The 23,185-nt window shown below is 39.1% G+C and overlaps 1 protein-coding gene across 8 annotated transcripts in view; it reads right to left on the bottom strand.

Moving 5' to 3' along the window:
* PARD3 (par-3 family cell polarity regulator) overlaps positions 1-23,185 on the bottom strand; it is a 470,841-nt gene that overhangs the window by 138,844 nt on the left and 308,812 nt on the right. For 5 of the 8 annotated variants that reach the window (XM_063452628.1, XM_063452633.1, XM_063452632.1 and 2 more), the window contains one exon: positions 9,451-9,567. The exons of the other annotated variants lie outside the window; for them this stretch is intronic. In XM_063452628.1, the coding sequence (XP_063308698.1) occupies positions 9,451-9,567 (117 nt within the window). The remainder of the gene's footprint in view (positions 1-9,450; positions 9,568-23,185) is intronic. 8 annotated transcript variants of the gene reach the window in all.

The following is a 23,185-nucleotide window of genomic DNA, read 5'->3' on the forward strand; positions in this document are numbered from 1 at the left end:
AAATTAAAATGAAAACCTTCATATAAAATTATATTTTTGTCTTAGATATTTGCTAATAATCTGTTAAATGCAAAAGTTAAAACAGTGTCTATAAAGTGGAATTCCCTGTGGAATTTGCACACGGTGGGTGCTTTTTTCAGTCTAAGTATGGCCGAAGACACTAGTGTATAGCGATAATGGCTAACACTGGACATTGCAGACATTTTGAAAACTACAATTCCCATCATGCTCAGTCTGCCAGCCCAGCATTCACATTCTTCAAACTGAAAGCTGGCTGAGCGTCCTGTGACATGTAGTTCACACACATCTGCAGAGCCAACGCTGGCTTCAATGCTCTATAGGTTTCCAGGGAAATTCATTATTCCGCTTTCAACAAAACAAATGAAGATTCCATCCTGAATTAAACAATAATCTAAGATACAGATAGGATAATAAGGGTAATTTCCTTGCATCTGTCACTAAATCCACATTAGTAGTCTCTTTGTAGCCTGACACAAATTAATGATTTTAATTCGAGACACTTGTCACAGTGTTCACTAGCCTTTCTTTTTAATTAAAATGGATGGTGCTTTGTGATCAAGAAACACCAGAGTTCATTCCGTTCCATTTCTATTCATTAGAGACGGTTTAGAAAGTGGCTCGGAACACGCGTTGTAGGGGGAGATGAAGAGGTGCGCGCACAGTGCCATGTGACATATGGGAACATTTTAACTGCCCCAAGGGGGGTGTCCGAAGCAGCACTACAGAATGTTCGACCATAGATCATTTTAATTAGTGCACTGTACAAGTGGACTCTTTATGAGGAACTGTGATTAGGAGTGGCCTGTCCTATTAAAAACCAGCACCCACTGCCACACGTATCGGATCCTATGTAAACAATTCCCGGCAGGTTTTCTAGGACTGATTGAAACATCTGCTGGGGATGAGGATGCTGTGGTCTTTGCTGTCTGCCCAGGATATTTTGCTTATAATGAATAAAGTTTTGAATTGGAAGTCACGGCTATAATTCAAGGCTAGTATCAGAGTATCGGTTACTGAACCACAGATAACAATAGACTACAGTAGACAAGAATAAATAAACGAATATATACAAAGAATATGACATTAATATTTTTTGAACTTTCATTGGTGATTACAATTATTACAGAAAAGTTGAAATTAAAGTAATTCACGGCAACGAATAAAATGTTCCTTATGACTGTTCCACGTTTAAGTCTTTGCCCCCATTATTGCTCTTTCTAAAAACGAGAAGAGCCATCGAGAGTGGACATAATTTAATCAGATTGCCACAGGGAAAGTGATATTTGTATCATCTCAAGAAAGTTTAGCTCCTTTGTAACGATATATAGGAAGCAGAGCTTCTAATGCTTGTCTCCTCTATAACAGACTGGGAGCTCAGATGGTGGGTCAACAGCGAGGCATGGCTTGCCCATTGATCAAGGGAATCCACGTCTAGAGTAGCTTAACCATGAGCTTGCTATAATCATTCTACCTATTCGGGAGTATCTCAAAACACATTTGTTTTCCTGATTCCAAACATGCCCCATCTGCACCTATTCAAATCCAAATCGGTTTCTGTTACACTATGGAAAGGCAAATTTTATAAATTCTTGGCTTTATGTTTTATAAATAGGAATTAATATAATATCAAAATGTGTGAGAATGAGAGTATGCATGATGGCTGTAGGGCAAATTGTGGTCAGTTAGAAATACAGGTTTTTGTGTATAGGATGGGCAGCCATAAACAACGGTATTTCAAAATAGTAGGTTTTATCTGTAGTGTTGTCCACACAACCCGAGACCCAATAGGAATGTTTGATGATAATAGTCTTGTTGAGATTCCAGAGGGTCATATAAGGATAGTAATCTCTAACTGTATTCAGGTACACATGAGAAAGACCCCAGTTGTAAGTCTCAAGCACATAACACATTTAGAGCCCCATTCTCTATTATTCAATCCATAGTATAATATACTTTAATTTAGTGTCAAATTGTATTTTAACACATTTTATACGGTTCTATATAGAATACACAGATAGAGCAGACGGAAGCTGTTATATTTTTAGGCTGTCTGCCAAAAGTGGTGTGATCGATGGGAACATTCCAAAGGTAGCCATTGTAAGTGCCCTCCATTCAGCATGTTTATATGCCATGTATCGGATTGTTGAGCCATTGTAAGTGCCCTCCATTCAGCATGTTTATATGCCATGTATCGGATTGTTGAGCCATTGTAAGTGCCCTCCATTCAGCATGTTTATATGCCATGTATCGGATTGTTGAGCCATGTACAGGCAGTAAACAGTCACTATACCAAATAATCTGTGCATTATCCTAAAATAAGTATGCAGTATATGTCTATCGATCGGGTAATGTAAGTAGGAAAAGAAAACCAGTGCTATGTGTTTATTTGTATACTTTGCCTTGCACTCTGGGTGGAAACATGATTTTTCATGGCACCTATAGTAATTAGACTACAGCAACTGACACGGTCATGTTCTTTGTGACAGCCATAGGATTGTGGGATCATAGCTCAGTGACCGTAAGTCTGCATCTTACTATCCCTTCCATAAACTGAAATGTACAAAGACCAAGACTGACTCACACACAGCGATGGACTGCGACAAGCAATATGACCGTCAGGAAAAGGAGGCACGGCATTCTGCCGCTCTGCAAATTAATCCCAGCTGCCCATTTATCTCAGCATTTTAAAGCACACCACTGCAAGACTAAAAACCAAAGGCTCTCTGATGTCATGCCTCAAACTGTCTTGTGGTCTCAGTGGATGATTTGTAAAATCAGTCCCTGAATGGTGAGCTGGTATTTGGAGAAACGTTCCAGAATTCCGGTTCCCAGGGTCCAGCAGGCTTTAAATAATAAATGTGTATGTATGAAAAAGCCTATTATTCAATCAATGACAAACAGTGCAATCATTAATATGTTGGCCCAGTCTGCAATCAATACGAACAAGTACTACAGGCGTTTAAGCAAACTACGGTTGCAAGCATATTATTAGAATGATGGTGCTAGGGACTGGTATTTTTTTTTTCCTATAAAATGGTGGGTTTAATTGATTTTTTTTTAATGGACCATTTGCTTGTTTTCTCAGCCCCCATAGGATTTTCGTTTGATGCGGCATGCACACTGTAAATTCATTATGCCAACCCATTTCCCAGAAGTATTACATCATTAAAGAAATAAACCATCAACGAGAATGAAAATATACATTAAATGGACGATCCTAAATGAACGTATTAGTGAGAATCCAGTTATAAAGGGTAGATGAGAATTAGCTTCTCACTCTATTAATGAAGCATTAAGTAGTATTTGTCACTACGTGGCGAAATTGAATGGCAAACACACCCACACACCCAGCACAACTTTACTTTGGCTAACGCGTATAAGTATAGTATATATACTAATTTGGTAAGCTGTGTCTTACTAACCCTTTCCTGAATCACAATGCAGTTTGCTGCAGTCACATCTACTAAATAAATACATAAGAAATAATAAAATAAAAAAATAAAAAAATCACGATTTTGATCATGAATCTCTCTGTTGTGTTATTTCGTAATCATTTTGGTTTATTAACTAAAAAGAGAATTGCATTTTTACTAAAAAGCTAATTGCAAAAAGTTGGAGAATTTTGCTTAAAGGACCACTACAGTACCAGGAAAACATACTTGTTTTCCTGGCTTTATAGGGTCCTTGGGTCCCCCTCACCCTCTGGGTCCTCCTCCTGCCGGGCTCTAGGGTGAGGAAGGGGTTAAATTCCGACCTGTTTTCCCCCGCCGGCGACTCTCCTCCCTCTTTTGACGTCACTGGCTGAACGCGCACGCATTCTGTCAGTCCATAGGAAAGCATTCTCAATGCTTTCCTATGGGTGCTGGCGTCTTCTCACTGTGAAAATCACAGTGAGAAGCGCAGAAGCGCCTCTAGCTGCTGTCAATGAGACAGCCACTAGAGGCTGAATTAACCCATAGGTAAACATAGCAGTTTCTCTGAAACTACTATGTTTACAGCAGGCAGGGTTAATCCTAGAGGGACCTGGCACCCAGACCACTTCATTAAGCTGAAGTGGTCTGAGTGCCTATAGTGGTCCTTTAAACTGACATTTTTGCCTACATTTTGCAGTTTGGAATTTTTCCTTTAAGTAATTTGAAAAGAAAAAACTATGCAATTATCAAAAAATAGTTACTTTTTTCAAGGGCCAGTCTAAGCATCAAAATCATTTCACTTTTAAGGACCACTCCAGGCACCAAAACAACTTTATTTCAATGTCATATGCCTTAATTTAATATTCTGGATAAGCTTTTCAAATGATTTAACATAATGACAAATATTTTAGCGTTTTATTAATTTGATATTGATTTTTTAAATATGTTTTTTGATATTTTAATATATTATTTAGAGGCCATTGCTTGCTGTCTGGAGGTTCCTGTGGTGCATTTTTACCTCGTGGGGTTAACTTGTTTTCAAACAAACTCCAAACTGCTGTTCACTGTACCCATCCCCCCACCCCCCACCTCAAATGTCGCGCATGCTCACTACCTCAACAGTTTTGGAGTATACGGGTATCATAGAGCTCCACAATATTGATATCATGACAACATGATATTGTGTAGAGGTAGCTGGTGACATTTTAAGAAGGTGGGGCACCAAACTCTTGCCCTAGAATTGTTCTGCTCCCTATATAGTACAGAGGTACTCATATAATACAGAAAGCTGAGCATAATGCAGAGATGCTGATACAATAAAACAAGCTGGGCACAACATAAAGATATGTATAAAATACACAGAGCACCATACCACAAAGAGAGCTAAGAAAAAATGGAGATATAATACACAGAGCTGAGTACAATACACAGATAACCATACCACAAAGAGAGCTAAGAAACAAAATAGAGATATAATACACAGAGCTGAGTACAACACACAGATAACCATACCACAAAGAGAGCTAAGAAAAAATAGAGATATAATACACAGAGCTGAGTACAATACACAGATAACCATACCACAAAGAGAGCTAAGAAAACAATAGAGATATAATACACAGAACTGAGTACAATACACAGATAACCATACCACAAAGAGAGCTAAGAAAAAATAGAGATATAATACACAGAGCTGAGTACAATACATAGATAACCATACCACAAAGAGAGCTAAGAAAACAATAGAGATATAATACACAGAGCTGAGTACAATACATAGATAACCACGCCACAAAGAGAGCTAAGAAAACAATAGAGATATAATACACAGAGCTGAGTACAATACACAGATAACCATACCACAAAGAGAGCTAAGAAAAAATGGAGCTATAATACACAGAGCTGAGTACAATACACAGATAACCATATAACACAATGAGCTGGGTAGACTACAGAGATACCCAATAAACAATTAAAGCCGAGTAAAATACAGATAAATAACACAGAGCTGGGTACAATAAGGAGATAATCGGACACAGCCAGGATCACTGTGATTGATTACACAGAGCTGCAATACACTGAGCTCCTCACACAGTACATGTCTCTGTAAAATGCTTTAGCTCTCTCACTATCTTCCTAGCCCTCTCTTAGATCTCCCTTATATAATATCATTTTCAGTGGTGCTCGTGCTATGATAACGGTCGCTTTGTTTTACATATTGCTGCGGCTATGAAACATGTCAGCTACTCCATTAGCTCTCAGCACACCATGCGCACACGGTTAAAGTATCCAAATGACTCCCACTGTGTCAGTAACTCCTGACTCACTATTAGCTCTCACTACAAAGTGTACACAGTGTTAAACAGCAGGATACAGATACACTTCTTATGACCATTGCAGCTGGCAATATAATTAATCTGCAGTGGTAAAATGGAGCCAAGAAGTAGCTGACATGATTAACAGAATGACAATTATTACAGATTAAAATCACAATCAGATCAGTCCTCAGAGTCCCAGTCCCAGTCCTGCAGTATGCAACTTCACAACTTTTCAATTAGCTGCAGCATGAGTGTCTCAAGTCTCAGCTATTGAGTGACTGAGCAATGTAAAGAAGATGGTGGGTATGTGCAGTAGGGGTTATTTAAACTATTAGTGACAGGTAGCACAGTGCTTGTGTCAGAAATGTCTGCTCCCCTTGTCACCTCTAGGTTTCCCTGTGCTGCTTCTAAGGTGGTATCTTGCTTCTCTCTCCAGTCGGCACTGTAACCCCCCCACCCCCAGGTGCTAATAGCCAATGACGGCCCCTGAATAGAGAGGTTAATAGCCTTCCACTACTTATGGGCAGCTGTCTCTGCTGCCCGAATGACAACTCAACGGAAAGTCCTTCTTAAAGAACACTAGGTGCATGCAAAACCGGCTGCAACAGGACAGTTTCCAAACCTGCCCCATTATTTGACATGCCTAGATGCTCTCAAGTAAGCATCTCCAAACCACAACAAATGATGGGGGAATGGCCCTGAAGAACTGAAACCTATTACAGAACTTCACCCCATTTTTTTTTTTTGGCTTACCACCCTCTTCTTCAAAAAAAGAATCCTAGCGTTTCTAAACTATTGCAAATACATTTTTTACCCCACATTAACTGCCCAAATGCCCCTATGGATGAGCCACCACCGGTAACGGGTCTCTAAAGGGCCACTAAGAGTCATCAAAATTCTCATAATCGCAATGTTACATAGAACACCATGAGACTTTGCAAATATAGGTGCAGCTCTAATCGGCCCCTCTGAGCTACCAACCAGTTAGGAATGCCAAGTTCCGGTGGCCGGATTTCAATTTTATTTAAATTGTGCATATGGGGCGCCCATGCCGCACACAACCTGGACGCTCTCTTGAGGAGCGAGAGACAAGCCGTAGTGCATGGCTCTGCGGAGCGTTGCCCCTAAGCCAGTTCCCTAAACAATAAATCAACTTTGTGCAAACTAATGCTGTATGGCTGGGAACTACAATGAGAATTTAAAGTAAATGCAAACATTGCAGAAAATTGGCAGAAAAAGCATATATATATGTATTTAATTTATTGAGATTCCCTGGATTTTACTATTCTATTTCCAGTTTAATACAATTTGTTGATTACTGAAGAACCCCCCCCCCCCCCCCCTAAGAATACTGAAAAGCCCACCCACACACACATTTATTACATTTATTTAGGACCCAGAGAAAAGACAGAAAGAATTTAGTAAAGAACAAAACTAAAATTGAATAAATTGAATTGAATAAAACCTTAAGGAGCAGTTTCAGTATTTACTGGGGTCTGTCAAGAATGTACTAGATTTTAATATGCAGTCGATCCTGTGCCTGCGGTGTATGAAATATGAACGCATCCTGTGTTTCGTGTGAAATAAAATACCAGCAAGAACAAACTGATTTTAGGAAACATTTTCTCTTGAAAGTTCTAGAACACGACATGACCTTTTACTGAATAAAAGGAAGTGAATAAAGAAAGAAAGAAAGAAAAAGGGAAAATGTTTACCACAAAAATGTGAATTTGAAATAATCACTACAGTTACCGAAAATAAATTTCTTACTGGCTGCTTCATGTGAATGACAGTCCAGAATTTCTAAAGAAATGCAATAAAATTGACAGCCTCTAACAGTGTATATGCTCTATATTATATACACAACATTTGTCAAAGAATTTTTAAGTATCCACTTATGGTGAATGACAATCCACAGATAACATATCTATGGGAAAAAATAACAAAATGTTAAACTCGATCAAACCTATTGATTTCCACCTTTCAATTAAGAAAATAATCTAGGATTGCTGAGAAAAGCCACAAAACAGACAGACGAGACTCACAGCTCTTTAAATAGCAGGACAGTGATGTATAAAAAGCCCATTAGTGATTGGAGGTGCGTACTGCGCAGTGACTAACTGCTGCTTCGTCATTCTTACATAGGTATAGAGACTTTACAAATACTACATAGCAGGTGAATCTAATCCTCACTACGGTCAACCAATATGTACCTGCAATCTCAAAAACAGAAAAACACCATGAACGGATTTTATTACTGAAAGGAAGCTTAAAAAGTTTCATTCACACTCTGACTTAAAAGGACACTATAGGCACTCAGACCATTTCAGCTCATAGGTGCAGTGTCCCATCCCACTTAGCTCTGCAATGTAAATCTTTGCAGTTTTTGAGAATTCGCAATAATTACATTGCAGGACTAAGACTGCCAGACAGCCACAAGAGGCACCTCCTGATGGCTAACCAACTTTTGGTCGTCCAACGCTGGAGATCCTGCTTCACTGAAGCAATGCTTTCCTATGGCGAAGGCCCAATGCATTCTCCACGCATGGGCACTAGATCCCTCCCTTTCGGGGGAGGCGGTGCTCAGCATCTGGTTAGCACAACCAAACAGCTAACTAAACATAAGCTATCGCCTGTGCTGACAATTCTTAAAAAAAAAAAAAAAAAAAAAAAATGATATATATATATATTTATTTTAATTTACCAGTAGTGCCAGGCAACACTGGGTAAAGCATGCAAATTAGGTAACTCCTGCAGTGCCGTTTGTACAGTGCCTGCACGTGTATGATGCTCAAACGCTTGTGATCTTGTCCAAGTCATCCTGGGGTGGTGAAGTCACCCAGATCCTAGAAATACAACAGAGTTACTTCTCTCTCCCCCAACCCTTATCTCCTCTGCTTTACTAACCTCAGCAAATGCTATAAAAGAGTTCAGAGAAGTGGTAGCTCTACTTTAAATAAACTAGCAGCTGATGAATATATATTAGTAGATGAATGGTTATTGTTTTATTAAACATGGAAAGAATAAAAAAGCTAAACTGATCCTACAGGAGAAACCAGCATAAAGCAGGAATGCTCAAAGCAGATCTGTAGCCGTTGTAAAACTACAACTCCCATGATGCTCTGAAAGAGAGGCATCCCTAACGTAAAAGATGAGCAGTTATCTCATTCACTAATCATCAAAAAAAGGGAGTATTCTCCAGTGCTAAATATATAAGCCATGCATTGCTTTAGCTAATTTAATAGTATATATTAATCCAAAATATAGTAGTATATAATTCTATTTAATTGGAATGACAGAGGGCACTAAAATGTCTAAACAAACTGCAGAAGACATGACAAGATCGAGGTATCTAGGAGAAATCTGAAGCAGATACTTAAAAACCTCCCTGGACACAACAGAAGTAGCAAACAAGGGTCTGAAAAGGGGGGAGCATGTTTTGACAGTGACTTGTCAACTTATTGTCATACTTCCTTATTACAAATATTACTTCTCCACAATTTTTACCCAAACTACTTTACAGAGACAAAACTACATAAAGTGCAAAATACAACAAATACACTGACAAATATTTTGAACTCGTTTCCACTTAGGACATAAAACTTTACACGTCGATAGCTTGAGCAGTGGAACCTTTCCAAACAACTTTCTGCCGCCCAATATATTGCGCTAGGGGTGCAGCAGATCATAGCGTCTACCTCTCCTGCTCTTGTCTCATTCGTATCCTCTCATCGTCTGAAGGGTGGGCTTCTTGCACCTTCATTTTCCATGATCCCTTGTGTTCAATCTTGTCATCTTTTCGATGTTTCCCAAACCTGTCAAGAACAAGGGGAATTCTAAAACCCATCTGCAAAGTGTAAAGGTGACAACTGACTTTTTTTCTTTTAAAGGAGATAATTTCTCCGTGCTCCTTATCAGGCACATCAGCATACGAAACGAGCACTTCTTATAACTGGGTTATTGTGATTATCACAATGTAAAAGACAAGAGGGTTACTGTTAATGTGCACTGCAAAGTGCCCGTCATAACATAGATGCTGTGCCCGGGTCTTTCATGCATGTTAACGTGTTAGTAAATACGGTTTAATGAAGAGATGGGTTAAGGTGCATGCATGTAAAATGCAGAGTGACTGTAAACATCAGGACAACATCCAACTCGCTTGTTGTTTTCCTCAATCTGCATAAATAAATATCTAATTAAGCTGTTCACATATTGATATCAGGTGTTTGACAATTTACATTGAAAAGGGATTGTGGCTGCTGATGGGCTAATCATTCGGACATGAATTCTGGAAGTTTGGGCCCAGCGATACGCCCCAGTCAAATGCTGCCCATTTAATTGCATATATAAGGGGAAATAAAGTCACTCCTGTGGCTTTTCACGTCGCAGCTTTCCTGAAACTGAGTAGCAAGCAATTTGAGATCTTTCAATTGCCTTCAGATAAAGATAGAAATTTTATAGAGAAAATTAACTGGTGCTAGTGATTGATCACATTCACTGCCTGGTCATTAATATAGATTCAAAGATCCCATGTTAGAATTTACTAAAGACCATGTACCAATTCAGAAGAACGTAATAAGAAAAGCAAAAAAAGAAAACAAAAAAACCCCCAAACTTTGGAAAATTCCTTAATATCATGGCATGTGTAGTATCTCAACGACCATAAGGAGTTAAAGAACGTAAAAGAAGAATAATGAAGACAACGCTTCTAGATCAGCTTAAAGTAAGCTCACGGGCTATCTAGCTAAGCACTTTGTATAAAAGAGCTCCAAGGGCTAGTTATCAGCTTACGGGCAGGGCTCTCCCTACCTCTTGTCTGTGTATATTGTACGTTCTCCACTAATTGTACAGCGCTGCGGAATCTGTTGGCGCTTTATAAATACCACTAAATAATAAATAAAGTGGGGGGGGAGTATTTGTGACGTTACAGTAGGAAATGGGTTAAATGCTCTCTTAATGCTGACTTTTTGAATTTAAAACACAGCGAAACCAAATAAAATCTCAATTTAATCTGTTAAATGGGCTAAACTCGCTGTGCTACTGATGAGATCATTGTAGACTGCCAAATTACCTACGGATTTCATTAGGACAGCAAGCTATTGAAGAAACATCCATTAGTTGATTAATGAAGAAAAACAAAAACTGATTAAGACATAAAAGTTCCATAGTGTTAAATTGGGTATGAATGGAAGACTAAAAGAAGAAGAAAAAAAAAAATCAGCTTAATTTATTAGCAAGTCAATGCATTTTCATCGTAATCTCACTGCGATATTATAGGCAGCAGCTGTTTTAATAATGATAAGCCACTGTTAAGCAAAATAAATCCAAGTAGGACATGATATTAAGAAAGAAATAAAGATTTACTTTACCCTTAGGCTTGTAAGAAAAGGACTGTATTGCCGCTGGCATGGAAATGATGACGTTATATAAGGGATGGATGTCACTTAGAAAGTCAATGTGAGGGTCTACAGCTACATACATTCTCATATTAACATGGATCGTTCATAACAGTGCGATGAGCGCCATATATCAAAATGTAGATCTCTCACAGTCTATTTTAGAGGTTTAGGGGATTTATGTCATTTTTCAGGGGTTCAGAGTGAACGGCAAATTCATTTAAATGTTGCATTTATCAGATAAATACAGCAGTGAAACATTGCATTCCGAAAATGAAAAATTAGCTGCAACACTAACAAATATAAATCTAAACAGAATACCTTAAAATATACCATCTACAATGTTAAAGGAACATGCAGTAGCTTTTGATGTTATGAGGCTAATTACTGGACGCATAACTACACAATTATTATGTTATTTATATAGCGCCATCAATTTCCGTAGCGCTTTACAGTGGGTGGACATTGAGCATTGAGAAAGGCTTTCCTATGGATTGATTGAATGCGCGCGCGTGGCTCTTGCCACGCATTCAACGTATGACGTTGAAAGTGGGAGGAGAGTCCCCAGCGCTGAGGGAGCCCGGCGCTGGAGAAAGGTAAGAATTTAACCCCTTCCTGCCAGCCCGGCGGGAGGGGAACCTAGAGTGTGGGGAAAACAAGTTTGTTTTTCTGGCTTTAAAGTGGTCCTTTAACCCCTTAAGGACACATGACATGTGTGACATGTCATGATTCCCTTTTATTACAGAAGTTTGGTCCTTAAGGGGTTAAGGGGCCCATTGGGTGGCCCGGAATTTCGAGGGGGTCCGGTCAGCGCTTTAACAGCGCTACCACGCCCACTGTGATGACGTCACAGCTGGGCGGAAGTGACTGCCCCAGTCACTCCTCCCAGCTTGCACACAGCGCTGCGCGGGAGGAAGGAGGGGACTCTTGGGAGGCATGTAAGTCCTGTTTGAATAAAACAGTCATTGTTTTAATGCTCACAAATAATGATGTTATCAAGTGCGATGCTTTTAATTTTTTGTCCTGCACTGAACCAGTTAATGTTCCTCCATTTTGAAATCTAAAGATCTTCATACCCCTTCATTATACCTTTATTACTCTGTCTTTGTCTGCTTTGGGGGGCAGATGTAGGTGAATTGATGGTTCCTTTATGGAACAAAGACTCCTTGAAGAAAATGAATCTTAAGCTCATCTAACTAAAGCTTTTAGTTATTTCTCAAGTTAATTTTTTGGTACACTTGTCCTATGTACCAGTTGATGTCATCTCTTCTCCAATCTATTTTTTGTTTAAAGAACATGACAAAGCAGATTTCGCACCGGGGCCCCATGGATCGTATGTACGCAACTGATTCCCGTGGTTCAGAAGAGAGTATGCAACTGCAAAGTGCCTAAGAAATGCCCTCTGAAATCCAAAGCTCAACAAAGGATTTGAGTAGGTTTGCCCTGTGTTGGACCCACGCCGGCATTCAAAAGCGATTAAAGGAGATTTCTGATGAGCTGGGCCTAATCCTGGCCCCCAAAGTGTTAAAGTAGGTTTGCCGTGAGTTGGTCAGACTCTTGGGTCTAAATTCTGACTGTAAATAGATATATACATTGAAGCTGTAAAAATGCTAAAGTTTCACACAGTGCGTTTTATTGCCCCCAGGGTCAGAGATGTGATGCTATGCCTAAAGGCATACTTTAAGTTAATCTTAATCTCTTCTTTTGCCGTCAAGAGTAACACTCCATTAATTGCTTGAAGTTCTACTAATTTTGCTTTATGTGGAAGGTATTACACGAGCGGATTAAAGAACAATTAAGTTGTTGATGCAATTAATGCAGTATGACTGCTTGATTGCAAGAAAATGAACAAAATATTGTAATGGAGGACAAGCAAGGACAGCATCCCAAGAACTATAATTTGGTCTGACATCTGTTAATTTGCTGCGGATAGAGCTTCTTCAATGGCGCCTTCAGACAAGTAGCTTATGTTTCACAGGATCCTTGGGACGTTTACTATAGGGATTTTGCAATGATAAGCATAGATCTGAGAAACTACAATGCACTAGTAACAAACTTGTTAATGTAATGAAAGGGAGCAATTTATTATGTATTTTATTTATTTTTTTTAATAATGAAGCAGTCACCATGGAAATAAAACACAACAGTGTTACGGAATGCTCTGTTTTTAGTACTTTTTCTCCAGAATTGGTCCTTAACGTGTCAAAACTGGTGAATAGTGATGCCGTGTGAAGAGGGAGGGAAGATTTTCTGAAGGGTGAAAGCTATTAAATGTATCACTGCTTAGTAAATCTCCCCCTGAAAACAATGACGAATTATTTTAGAAAGAATGATCAATGATATATACATACCATATCACGTGTGCCTCCAGATTTTTATTCACTAAACAGTAAACTGCCAAAAGCCAACTTGCAGTTATTTAGGGGGGGAAATGGAGGGTTCTAAATTTTGCAAAAAGATCACGGTTTAGTTAATGATCCCTTAGTTTTTTTGACCAAGTAATAGGCAGTACTACACTTCAAGATTTTATTGTAATGGCATATTTCGTTCCAGGCTTTACTGGGCCATGAGCCAAGATGATACTTCCTGGGCCTTGTACCTATCAGTGGGCATTATGGAAACTAGAACCACCCATTCAGTAGCCCATCACTCTTATTCAAGGCCAGTTAATTGTACTGAACAGAGAGACAGCTTGTATTGATCAGCTCACAACTCATGGTCAATTGGAACAGTATTAGTGGGCTCCATGTTTCTCATTATTTCTGTTTTGGTTTCATCCATTTGAAAAAAAAAAAAAATCTTACTTTGTAATGTCCAGGCTGACCGTGATTGAAAGGAGAACAATGTTGCAACACAGTTCATAATTTAGCCATATAAACTGAAGGGCTTTATATCTGCTAACATTACAACTGCAGTGTAACTTGTGCACAGTAAGGTCATTTAACTCAGTGCCGAACACATTACTGCGACAAAGAGACCACCAAGCAAATCAATTTCTAAATTGCTGTGCGGTGACTTGAACCTGCAGTTTGACACACGTGGATTCTACATATAATGGCTCTTCCACTGACTTCTAACCTCGCGTATTAGAGGCCCTAAAATCAATTTCCCTTCACAGGTGTCACACTTGGCCCAAATAATGGTAGTGAAGACATCAATAATGCATCCTGTATGCTCTGCTGTAGACAATAACAACCCGGTCTGTAAAATAAATAAATAAATAGAACTTTAGAGGATAAACTGAATTAGTGAAGATCTCATACGTCTAGTTCCTACTTGTCTACAGGCATTGGTGCTCACTGGGTTTGGTACTATTTATGTCTGTGCTGCACAGTATTTTTGGACAATTTACCTATATAATAACCTCTCTGATCATGGCCTCACTAACTATACAGTATCGCATATAGCCACTGGAGTCAACAGATCTATGGAACGTGTTTTGGTGTTCTTCTTATGCAGTGCAGTCTCTGTAAATTCAAAGAATATATGGAGATAATGCTTTCGTACAAATAGATAAAAGCACCCACCCTGAATGCAATTCTTCTAAAGGAAGCAAAGAGTCTAAACCAAGATGGTAACAAACCAGAAAAAACAAACAAACAAAAAAACAACGTGAAGCAGAGGTACTTCTCAGAACCCCCTTCATTATCTGCCATATACCAAACCCCACTGACATGCTGCAAGCTGGCTACTGTTTGTAAGGGGCACATCTGTTCCAGGTTCTAGACTGAAATTCTATCATTATTGTTATTTCTGATTTAGAATTGTTCCTATGTTGTAACCATGTTGCTGTAACCACTTGTATTGCTCTATACATGTTTTTAATTTCCATATGAGCTTCCCTTTCATGTTTAAAACCAAAGGTATCATTGTTCTTTTATGTCGATCTTATTCCCTCCCCTAAATAAAAAAATACAATGTATTTAGAACACTCTGATAGGAACATTTGAACGCACTTCTGCATCTCTGTCAGGACTTGACAAGCAATGCTGCCATCTTGTGTGAGGTTCTAACAAAAGGGTTAAATTTGTACTTCGAAGGAAACATTCTACCAACGCTTCCATCATGCCCCTATAGTTCAGGCCATGATTAAGAAGTATGTGCCTGACACAAACAATGCAGAGTGTGGATGGCAAGGTCTGGGTCTCTGCTATCAGCAGCTAACAGCTAAAAGCAAACGTACAAGTGGCAAATAAAGTGACTAAGGAAAGCGACGAATGTTCCCAGTGAGGGATTTACATCTGCTAGATATGTTTCTTTCTTTTGTTGCCAGAGCAGCAGAGGGTTTAATATTTTCATGAGATCGGAGGCACCCCGTCTTTCCAATCTTAAACATCACTCTGCAATTCTGTCTACATTCTTTGGAGTTCTCCCATAAGGAAAGCCAAAGCGCAAGCTTCTTAACGCTTCTCACCACTGACAGGCCTCTCAGGGATCTGTCTTCCGTCTGCATTCATCCATTTTCTTTAGAAGATGGCGTGCATAGGGGCGCTCATTAGCAGTATACAGAGCTCAGCTTCCCTTAGGAAACCATTGCCCCTCATATGTGAAATGCTGTTTGAAATCCGATTAACCATCGCCATCCCAAATTACAACGCAGAGAAGAGTCCGTTTATTTCCCAGAATGCAATATTCTCACGCCATGGGTCTTATCTTCTGCGTACCAGTGGCACTTAATGGTTAATACCCAAGCCGATATCTTCCACAGAACCTTAGCAAACCCTTGTTGCAGGCAGGTTTGTGTTCATAAAGAGGACTGTCTGTAAGCATAGCGAGAAAAGCAGACAGTACTTAGGGAAAAAACAAGCTAATAAATGAAACCTGCATATTTCATCTGTCCTATTTACTTTCCCGTGATTAGATGTGCTTTGCCATCATTGTTCTATAGCACAATAGTGCAAATTACAAATTGCATTTGGCTAGAGGAGCATTACAGCCAATACAGCTATAGCAGCGCCTGCTTGAATAACTCTGATAATAAGTACAGTCTGATTGTGCCCCGAGCAACCCAATGATGATATGGGTCAATCTGAAACATTTCTTCTAACAGCCTTCATTAAATCCAGCAATCGTCGAGGTCACAAACAAAACAATTGCCGTACGAAAAGTTATGTCTTTAGCCCCTGGAGAAGCTGCATATTTCATCGAGTGACACCCAAGACACGCCGATCAAAAAAAACAAATCAGTCATGGGTCACGCAATCAGAAAGAGCGACTAAAATCCTGGCGTAGATTATTAGCGCTCATGTGAGCCAGCATCAGCTTTTTTTTTTATGGGATACAGAGATCACTGGAATATTAGCCACTATTAGACAAATATAAAAACTAAAAAAAAAATGCATCATCAAATACAAATTAAATTATCCATCAATAACTAGGTGCATAAAAAATTACATAGATCTATGCAGATTATTTGTAGAATTTATTTTCTTGTATTTTAGAAAGTCTAGGGAAAGTCTATACAATCTAGATTAATGCTTGTATAGAATGATAATCGTGTATTGAGCTGAATAACAAAAAAAAACTAATCGAAAACCTAAAAGAAAAAAAAGAAAATATCAACAGAGTCTATAGGATGGAATATGATTACTTTGATCAAATGTTGCCAGTATAACCAGATGTCAACACCGTGCAACTTCAGGTCTAAGTCAGGAGAACTTGCTGGCAGAACAAAATACTGATACATCCTTCCAAAGCAGCTGGTGGAATGAGGTTTTGATTCATGATTGACTTAAATTAACACCATATCATTAGGAATGCAAAACTATTATTCCAATGCTACAGTGTCCCTCGGACCCAGTGGCGACCACCCGGTAGGCCCTGGATCAATCTCTCTCCTCCTCTAATGACATCATGCAGATGATGCAATGCTAAAGAGCATTCTCACCGAGTGCAGCGCGCATTAGACCTTCTTCATAGGAAAGCATAGAAGCCACAGACAGATACAAGTGCAAAGGTAAATGGTGTAAAGCCCTCTCTTATAATGAAGAATGGCTTTAAACAATGCAATATGCTATCAAAACTTAGTTGTCTGGATATAGCATGAGAGCCGTATTTCTTGCTTTTTACATCCTATTGTTAATAATCTATAGGAACATTTATAAAATACTAAACCGGTCTTGTTCCAAACGTCAACGTTAATTGACTGATTTGACTGAAGATATAATCACCTTTATTATTCTTCCAAGGCTCGCTGCCTGGGTGTTCTTTTTGACTCCAACCTCTCCTTCACCCCTCATGTCCAATCAATCGCCAAATCCTGTCGCTTCCATCTCAAAAACATAGCACGCACTCGCCCTTATTTAAGCCCAGATGCGGATAAGGTGCTGGTGCATGCTCTTGTTCTCTCGACTACTGCAATACCCTTCTCAGTGGTCTTACATGTTCCCAGATTGCACCGCTGCAATCTATAATGAATGAGGCAGCAAGGCAAGGCTCATTTTTCGGTCCGCTTGCACCTCCCACTCCTCCCCTCTCTCTCAGTCCCTACATTGGCTGCCAGTTAGATATAGGGCTCAATTTAAAATTAATCTAATACACAAGTATGTCCCGTCGAGGCAGTCCTACGCTCTGCCAAAGACCTACGTATATCCACTGTCCGTACTCCCACATCTGATGCTCGCCTCCAAGATTTCTCCAGGGCTGCACCTCTTCTGTGGAACTCCCTTCTCTTGTCCGTAAGACTTTCACCCAGTCTACACTCATTCAAAAAATCATTAAAAACTCACTTCAAGAAAGCATATCAATTAAACTGTTAGAAGGTTTTTATCCCCCACCCCCCATGACTCCTCTCCTGCAACTGTCAAAAATCTCCTACTAAGCCCTCAGTGAATACTTTTCTAACAACCTACTTCGTACCCCTACGTTTACCCTTTGTGTCACTATACCCCACTCCCTCTAGAATGTAAGCTCATTGAGCAGGGCCCTCCACCTCTCTGTTCCTGTACGTCCAGTTGTCTGGTTAAAATCACATGTCTGGTAGTCTACCCATTGTACAGCGCTACGGAATCTGATGGCGCTATATAAATAATAATAATAATAATAATAATAATAATGGTCTATTTAAAAAGTCCTGAACCACTTGAAAATTGCTGAGCACAATTTTCTAGCTTCTGCAACCCATTGTGTAACTGTGTGGTCAATTGTGTTGAATTAGAAATATAACACAATGTTTTTGATGGGTCTCATTACCATCTGAGCAGCGTGAGTAACATTTTTAAGTAACCAAGAAGACACTGGGATCTTCGCTAAGTATGCCAATTGCAGTCGTAGGACAGACACACAGAGGGAGGAAGAGTCAAGTCACAGATATATAGAGTCCTTAAAAATAAACCCTAATCGGTGCTCTGAAAAGTGGAGGTGGGTTAGTAACTAGCAATGCTGATGGGCCTCTCTTAAGAGGCTACTCTGCTGATAAATGAATGTTTTTAAGTACAGGAGAACCTTGGGGGACATCTATCTTCTGGATGTAGCTGGTGAACAGGAATGTACCTACTAAGCAGCTGAGCTGGCGTTTTATTAATTAATACCTAGAAGATATAAATGCTAATATAAAACGCAACGCAAGGGATGAAGCGCACATTTGTAAGCTCTTGCTGCACCTAGCAGTCTTGATAGAAGGAGAGCACACATAGCTTGGCAGGCAGTGGCGTGAACCCACAGACACACATTTACGCAGTTAATAAGTCTGACTATAGAAACCCACAAGGGTTCCCAGCAGAACTCATTAGCTGTGCACAGAAAACATCAAGGGGTTTATTTCTAAAACAAAAACATAAAAAAAACAAAAAACAAAACACTACATTGACTGCTGTTTGATACCAATGATATGTAAAGAATTAAAACAAATATTAGACAGATAGAGGGTGTTTCAAAGAACCACATGTAAAGATGTTAACATAAGTTAAGCGTGCTGATGACATCCAATACACACAGGACTCTCTAATGACGCCGAAATGACGCTGTCAGAGGTGGAGTTACACCTACGGCAGTAGAAGGAGTTTATCTCTATATGTGCAGCTTTTCATATTGATACGATGCACTTACAGGCTGCACACACCAAATCATTGAAGTGGTTATGGTGCTTGGAGTAAGTCATTAACTGAGAATGTAGCGATGACTTAATTAACAAATCATTCTGAAAACTCCCATGCCATGCTTTCTGATATTTCCATCCACGGTAAAGGGAGCCGTTACGAAGATGTATCGAGGAAGCATGTGAAAAACAAGAACAGCAATCTGAGATACTATATTCCGAGACGACAATAACCATAAACACAGAATGTTATGTAGATTAGCTCACGCTTTGCATAAAATTTCTATGATTATGGTTATTGCACCGTTCGATTAAAGTTTATGAAAAAGAAAATGACACTGCATTACATGAGGGTGCGCTTAAATAAACATAAGATTACAGATTAAATTAAACTCAGGCTCGACCAGATGGCCTAACAAGGCATTGTGATGTACGAGTGTGCGTCAGTTAATGCCATGATGAAGAGGGAAAACCTTAGGATTTCAAGATTTCTTGCTTGGCATATACAGTCGGATGTAATTTCTGGAGAGTTGATAACCGAGAAATTTAGGAAATAAATTAAATTAAAACACACTTTAAACTCAGGAAACATTGGATTTGTTTTTTTTACTTAATGTTTTGCTTAGTGTTAAAAGTCAATTCTCAATTTACTAGAGGTGTAAGGAGACAGGAACTTACTGATTGCTACTGGTGTAACAGAGTGCGGAGTGTCATTTGTAAAGGCAAAGTACACACAGACTAATTTATAAATATATTTGGGGTGATTGAATACCGACTTGTGTGCTATGGAGCTCTCCAATACATTCATATTACTAAGCTGTGGAGCTCTGTCATTCATACACACAGCATATAATAGTAAGCGTTAATATTGCGGAGTATTGCTATAGATTTATGCACACAAAGCTATAAATGTGAGTTGTATTGCAGTCCAAAGTGCTGGGTTCTGTGTTACATCCAGAAACACTACACATTTAAGGTTATACTGCTGAAAAGCTCTGTGAAAAAACATATGCAACTATCCATTAAATGTGAGTTTTAGTGCTGTGGAGCTCTGTGATACACTCATAACACCATCCATTACAGTAAGTGTTAGTGCTGTAGATCTGAGTTTAGCCTCTCTTTGACTTGCACCTCTGACACCCACCTTCAAGGCTTCTCTAGGGCAGGTCCTATGGAACTCCCGTCCCTAATCGGCTAAACTTTCACCCAGTCTCAGCTCCTTCAAAATATTAAACTGTCATTAGCTTTCACTCACCGCACCGTGGTAACCCACCCTGCAACTGTGTCATCCAATAAACTAAAACTTCACTGTAAGCTATTCTAGTAAGCTTTTTCCTGTATATAAAATGCATCTTAGCCTTACGTCTTGTGCCACTTTACCCAACTCCCTCTAGAATGTAAGCTTGTTTGAGCAGGGCCATCAACATCCTGTGTTCCTGTTTGAGCAGGGCCATCAACATCCTGTGTTCCTGTGCGCGCAATGCGTCTTGTTGTAAATAGATGTCTGTTAGTGCACCTATTGTACAGCGCTGTGGAATTCGCTGGCGCTATATAAATAATAAAACTAATAATAGAATTAGATACGCTATTACAAACCAGACAATCTGATATTCTAGAAACACAAGCATAGGAAATAACGGAAAAAGGTATCTGGGCTTGAACAATTTAAAGGGATATTGACTCAAGATATTTTTAGAGATGAGTTACTCAAATGTTCCAATACTCATTCATTCGCACAGTAAACATCACTCTCTGTGTCAACTAAGCTATGTCAAAGCAAATCAATTTAGTGCAACTTAAACTGAACCATTAACCTCTGACTTGTTGGGTTAAGTTAAGCCACTGCGATGGTTAAAAACATCTATTGTTATACGGTCCAACCTAAACAATTGTGAGAACAGGTGTGTATGCACTCATGGCTCTCCATAAAAATGGTACAGTCGCTGAGTATCTATATATCCCTACACGTATATTACAGAGCAGGAAACGAGTCAGTGTAATTGCTATTTCTCCACTGAACAGCAGATTCAATTGAATTCTTATCAGCCGGCTTCTGTCATGCACAGATTTGCAGAATTTGCAGCCATGAATGGGTACCCAGCCTTTCATGTTTTTAGCCAGGCATTGTTTGAAGCTGAAAAGAGCCTACCCTTTAATTTTCACTCAATTACAGAAAGAAGAAGCAGGATGAGAAAAAAAAAAAAAAATGATTTCACATTTTCTACATAAGCTGAAACGAAAATTGACTAAGAAACTCAGAACTGTCAGCAACATCTTTTCGAGAAAGAGATTAGTTTTTGCAGTGATTATAAAATAGGTGTCATCTTTGACACTTGCATTCCTGAGCGAACAGGGCGCCTTGTAGAAAGGGATGTTAAGGGACGTCAGAGAGGGTCTGAGAAGGTTCAGCTGTCATGCTCCGTGCCTCCTATTCTGTGCTTTGAAGTAAGATGCTGTGCCGTGAATGTCAAAGGGTCTCTATTTAAGCTGGCTGACATAAAAAAACTTGGAGAATATGTTATTAGCAACTATGAACTTGTCTTTGGCAACAGGTCAGTCTGACACTTCATTATGTTGGAAAGAGAGAGGAGAGGAAAAAAAAACAGAAAAAAAACATCTGTTAATGGAAAATATAGGGAACGAAAAAAAAAATGTAAATAAAGCCTCCGTAGATTTGCCAGTTTATGGTTTGGATTTAATCATCTGGAATCCGAACACGTATAATCTCAGTGTTTTCTATCAGCCTGACAACTTCCAAAACTCCACTAGATTATCTCCCATTTGCATTCTAATTGCATGTTCTCTATTTATTGAGGTATGGAACACAATTAGATGTTACTTTGCTAACTCATGCAAACCGCATCTGACATGTATTAAAACTATAAACTGAGACAGTAGCATGTCGAGTGTCCCATGCCATCAAACTTCCTGGCAGTAAACGGGTTAAAATCCCCACTGAGAACTGGCAGAAGGCCAACACAATGCACACTGCGACATCCATTAGTAGACAATGTGTTGGGTGTATTTAACTCTGGGACAATCAAGTCACTTATTCAAAAGTCCAAACCCAGTAGCATGTGATGAACAGAGACACCTGCTGCGGGCTGAATATTGATGGATTCAGTAAAGGTTTGCTTATTTCCCTCTAAATCCACATATTATATTATATTCTGCAATGCTCCACTAAGAGTGTTTGGCGATATTGCATATCAAGCGAAAACGTATTCCACAGCGCTATTAAATTGGTAAACGGTACAAATGTAATCGCAGCAAAGCTAATTTGGCAGAAGGGAAAGTGATGAAGACCCAAATGAATTGAGTTTACAGTTTTATGGCCACTGCTTGGCAAAAACTTTAGACAAATACAAAAAAAATTAAAAATAAATAAAAAATGCATTTCAATAGTAATTTTTAATTATTGGAGAATAAGCCTGGTTAAAGGTAGTAAAGAATGTGCTTTAAATAAATACGACCTAATGTGTCCATTGTGTATGAACTAATAATCTGAAGTATAAAAGCCACAAAAAGAAAATATTATATGCACAGAATATTTGAACACTGAGGACACCAATACACACACATGCTTACACAAGAAGAGCACCGACACACAGACACAGAGGTAACACACACAAACATATGGCTTTGAGGTAAAATACAGAAGACCAAATCAGAAAACTTTTTATTTTTTTGTATTTGAAAATAAAACAAATTCTCAATTTCTTAGGTACATTTAATTCCTGCGCAGTAAATCAGTACCTTGTATAAGACCTACATTGTATCACCACTGCTCAAGCAATCCTATTACCCCCTCCATGATGACATCATCACGCCAGAGACTAAAGGAGGGAGCGTGAATGGGACAATGCACGCACCTGTAACACCAGAGTTGAGGAGGCTATCTAATTTGGAGAGTTTGGCGGCCACTGGACACTGCTTAACTGGCCTAAGTAGACACCAATCACTGTTTGCATTCATATCATGGTCGGCTAGATTGGATGACAT

The sequence above is a fragment of the Pelobates fuscus genome, chromosome 4, assembly GCF_036172605.1.
Source record: "Pelobates fuscus isolate aPelFus1 chromosome 4, aPelFus1.pri, whole genome shotgun sequence".
Classification (NCBI taxonomy): Eukaryota; Metazoa; Chordata; class Amphibia; order Anura; family Pelobatidae; genus Pelobates; species Pelobates fuscus.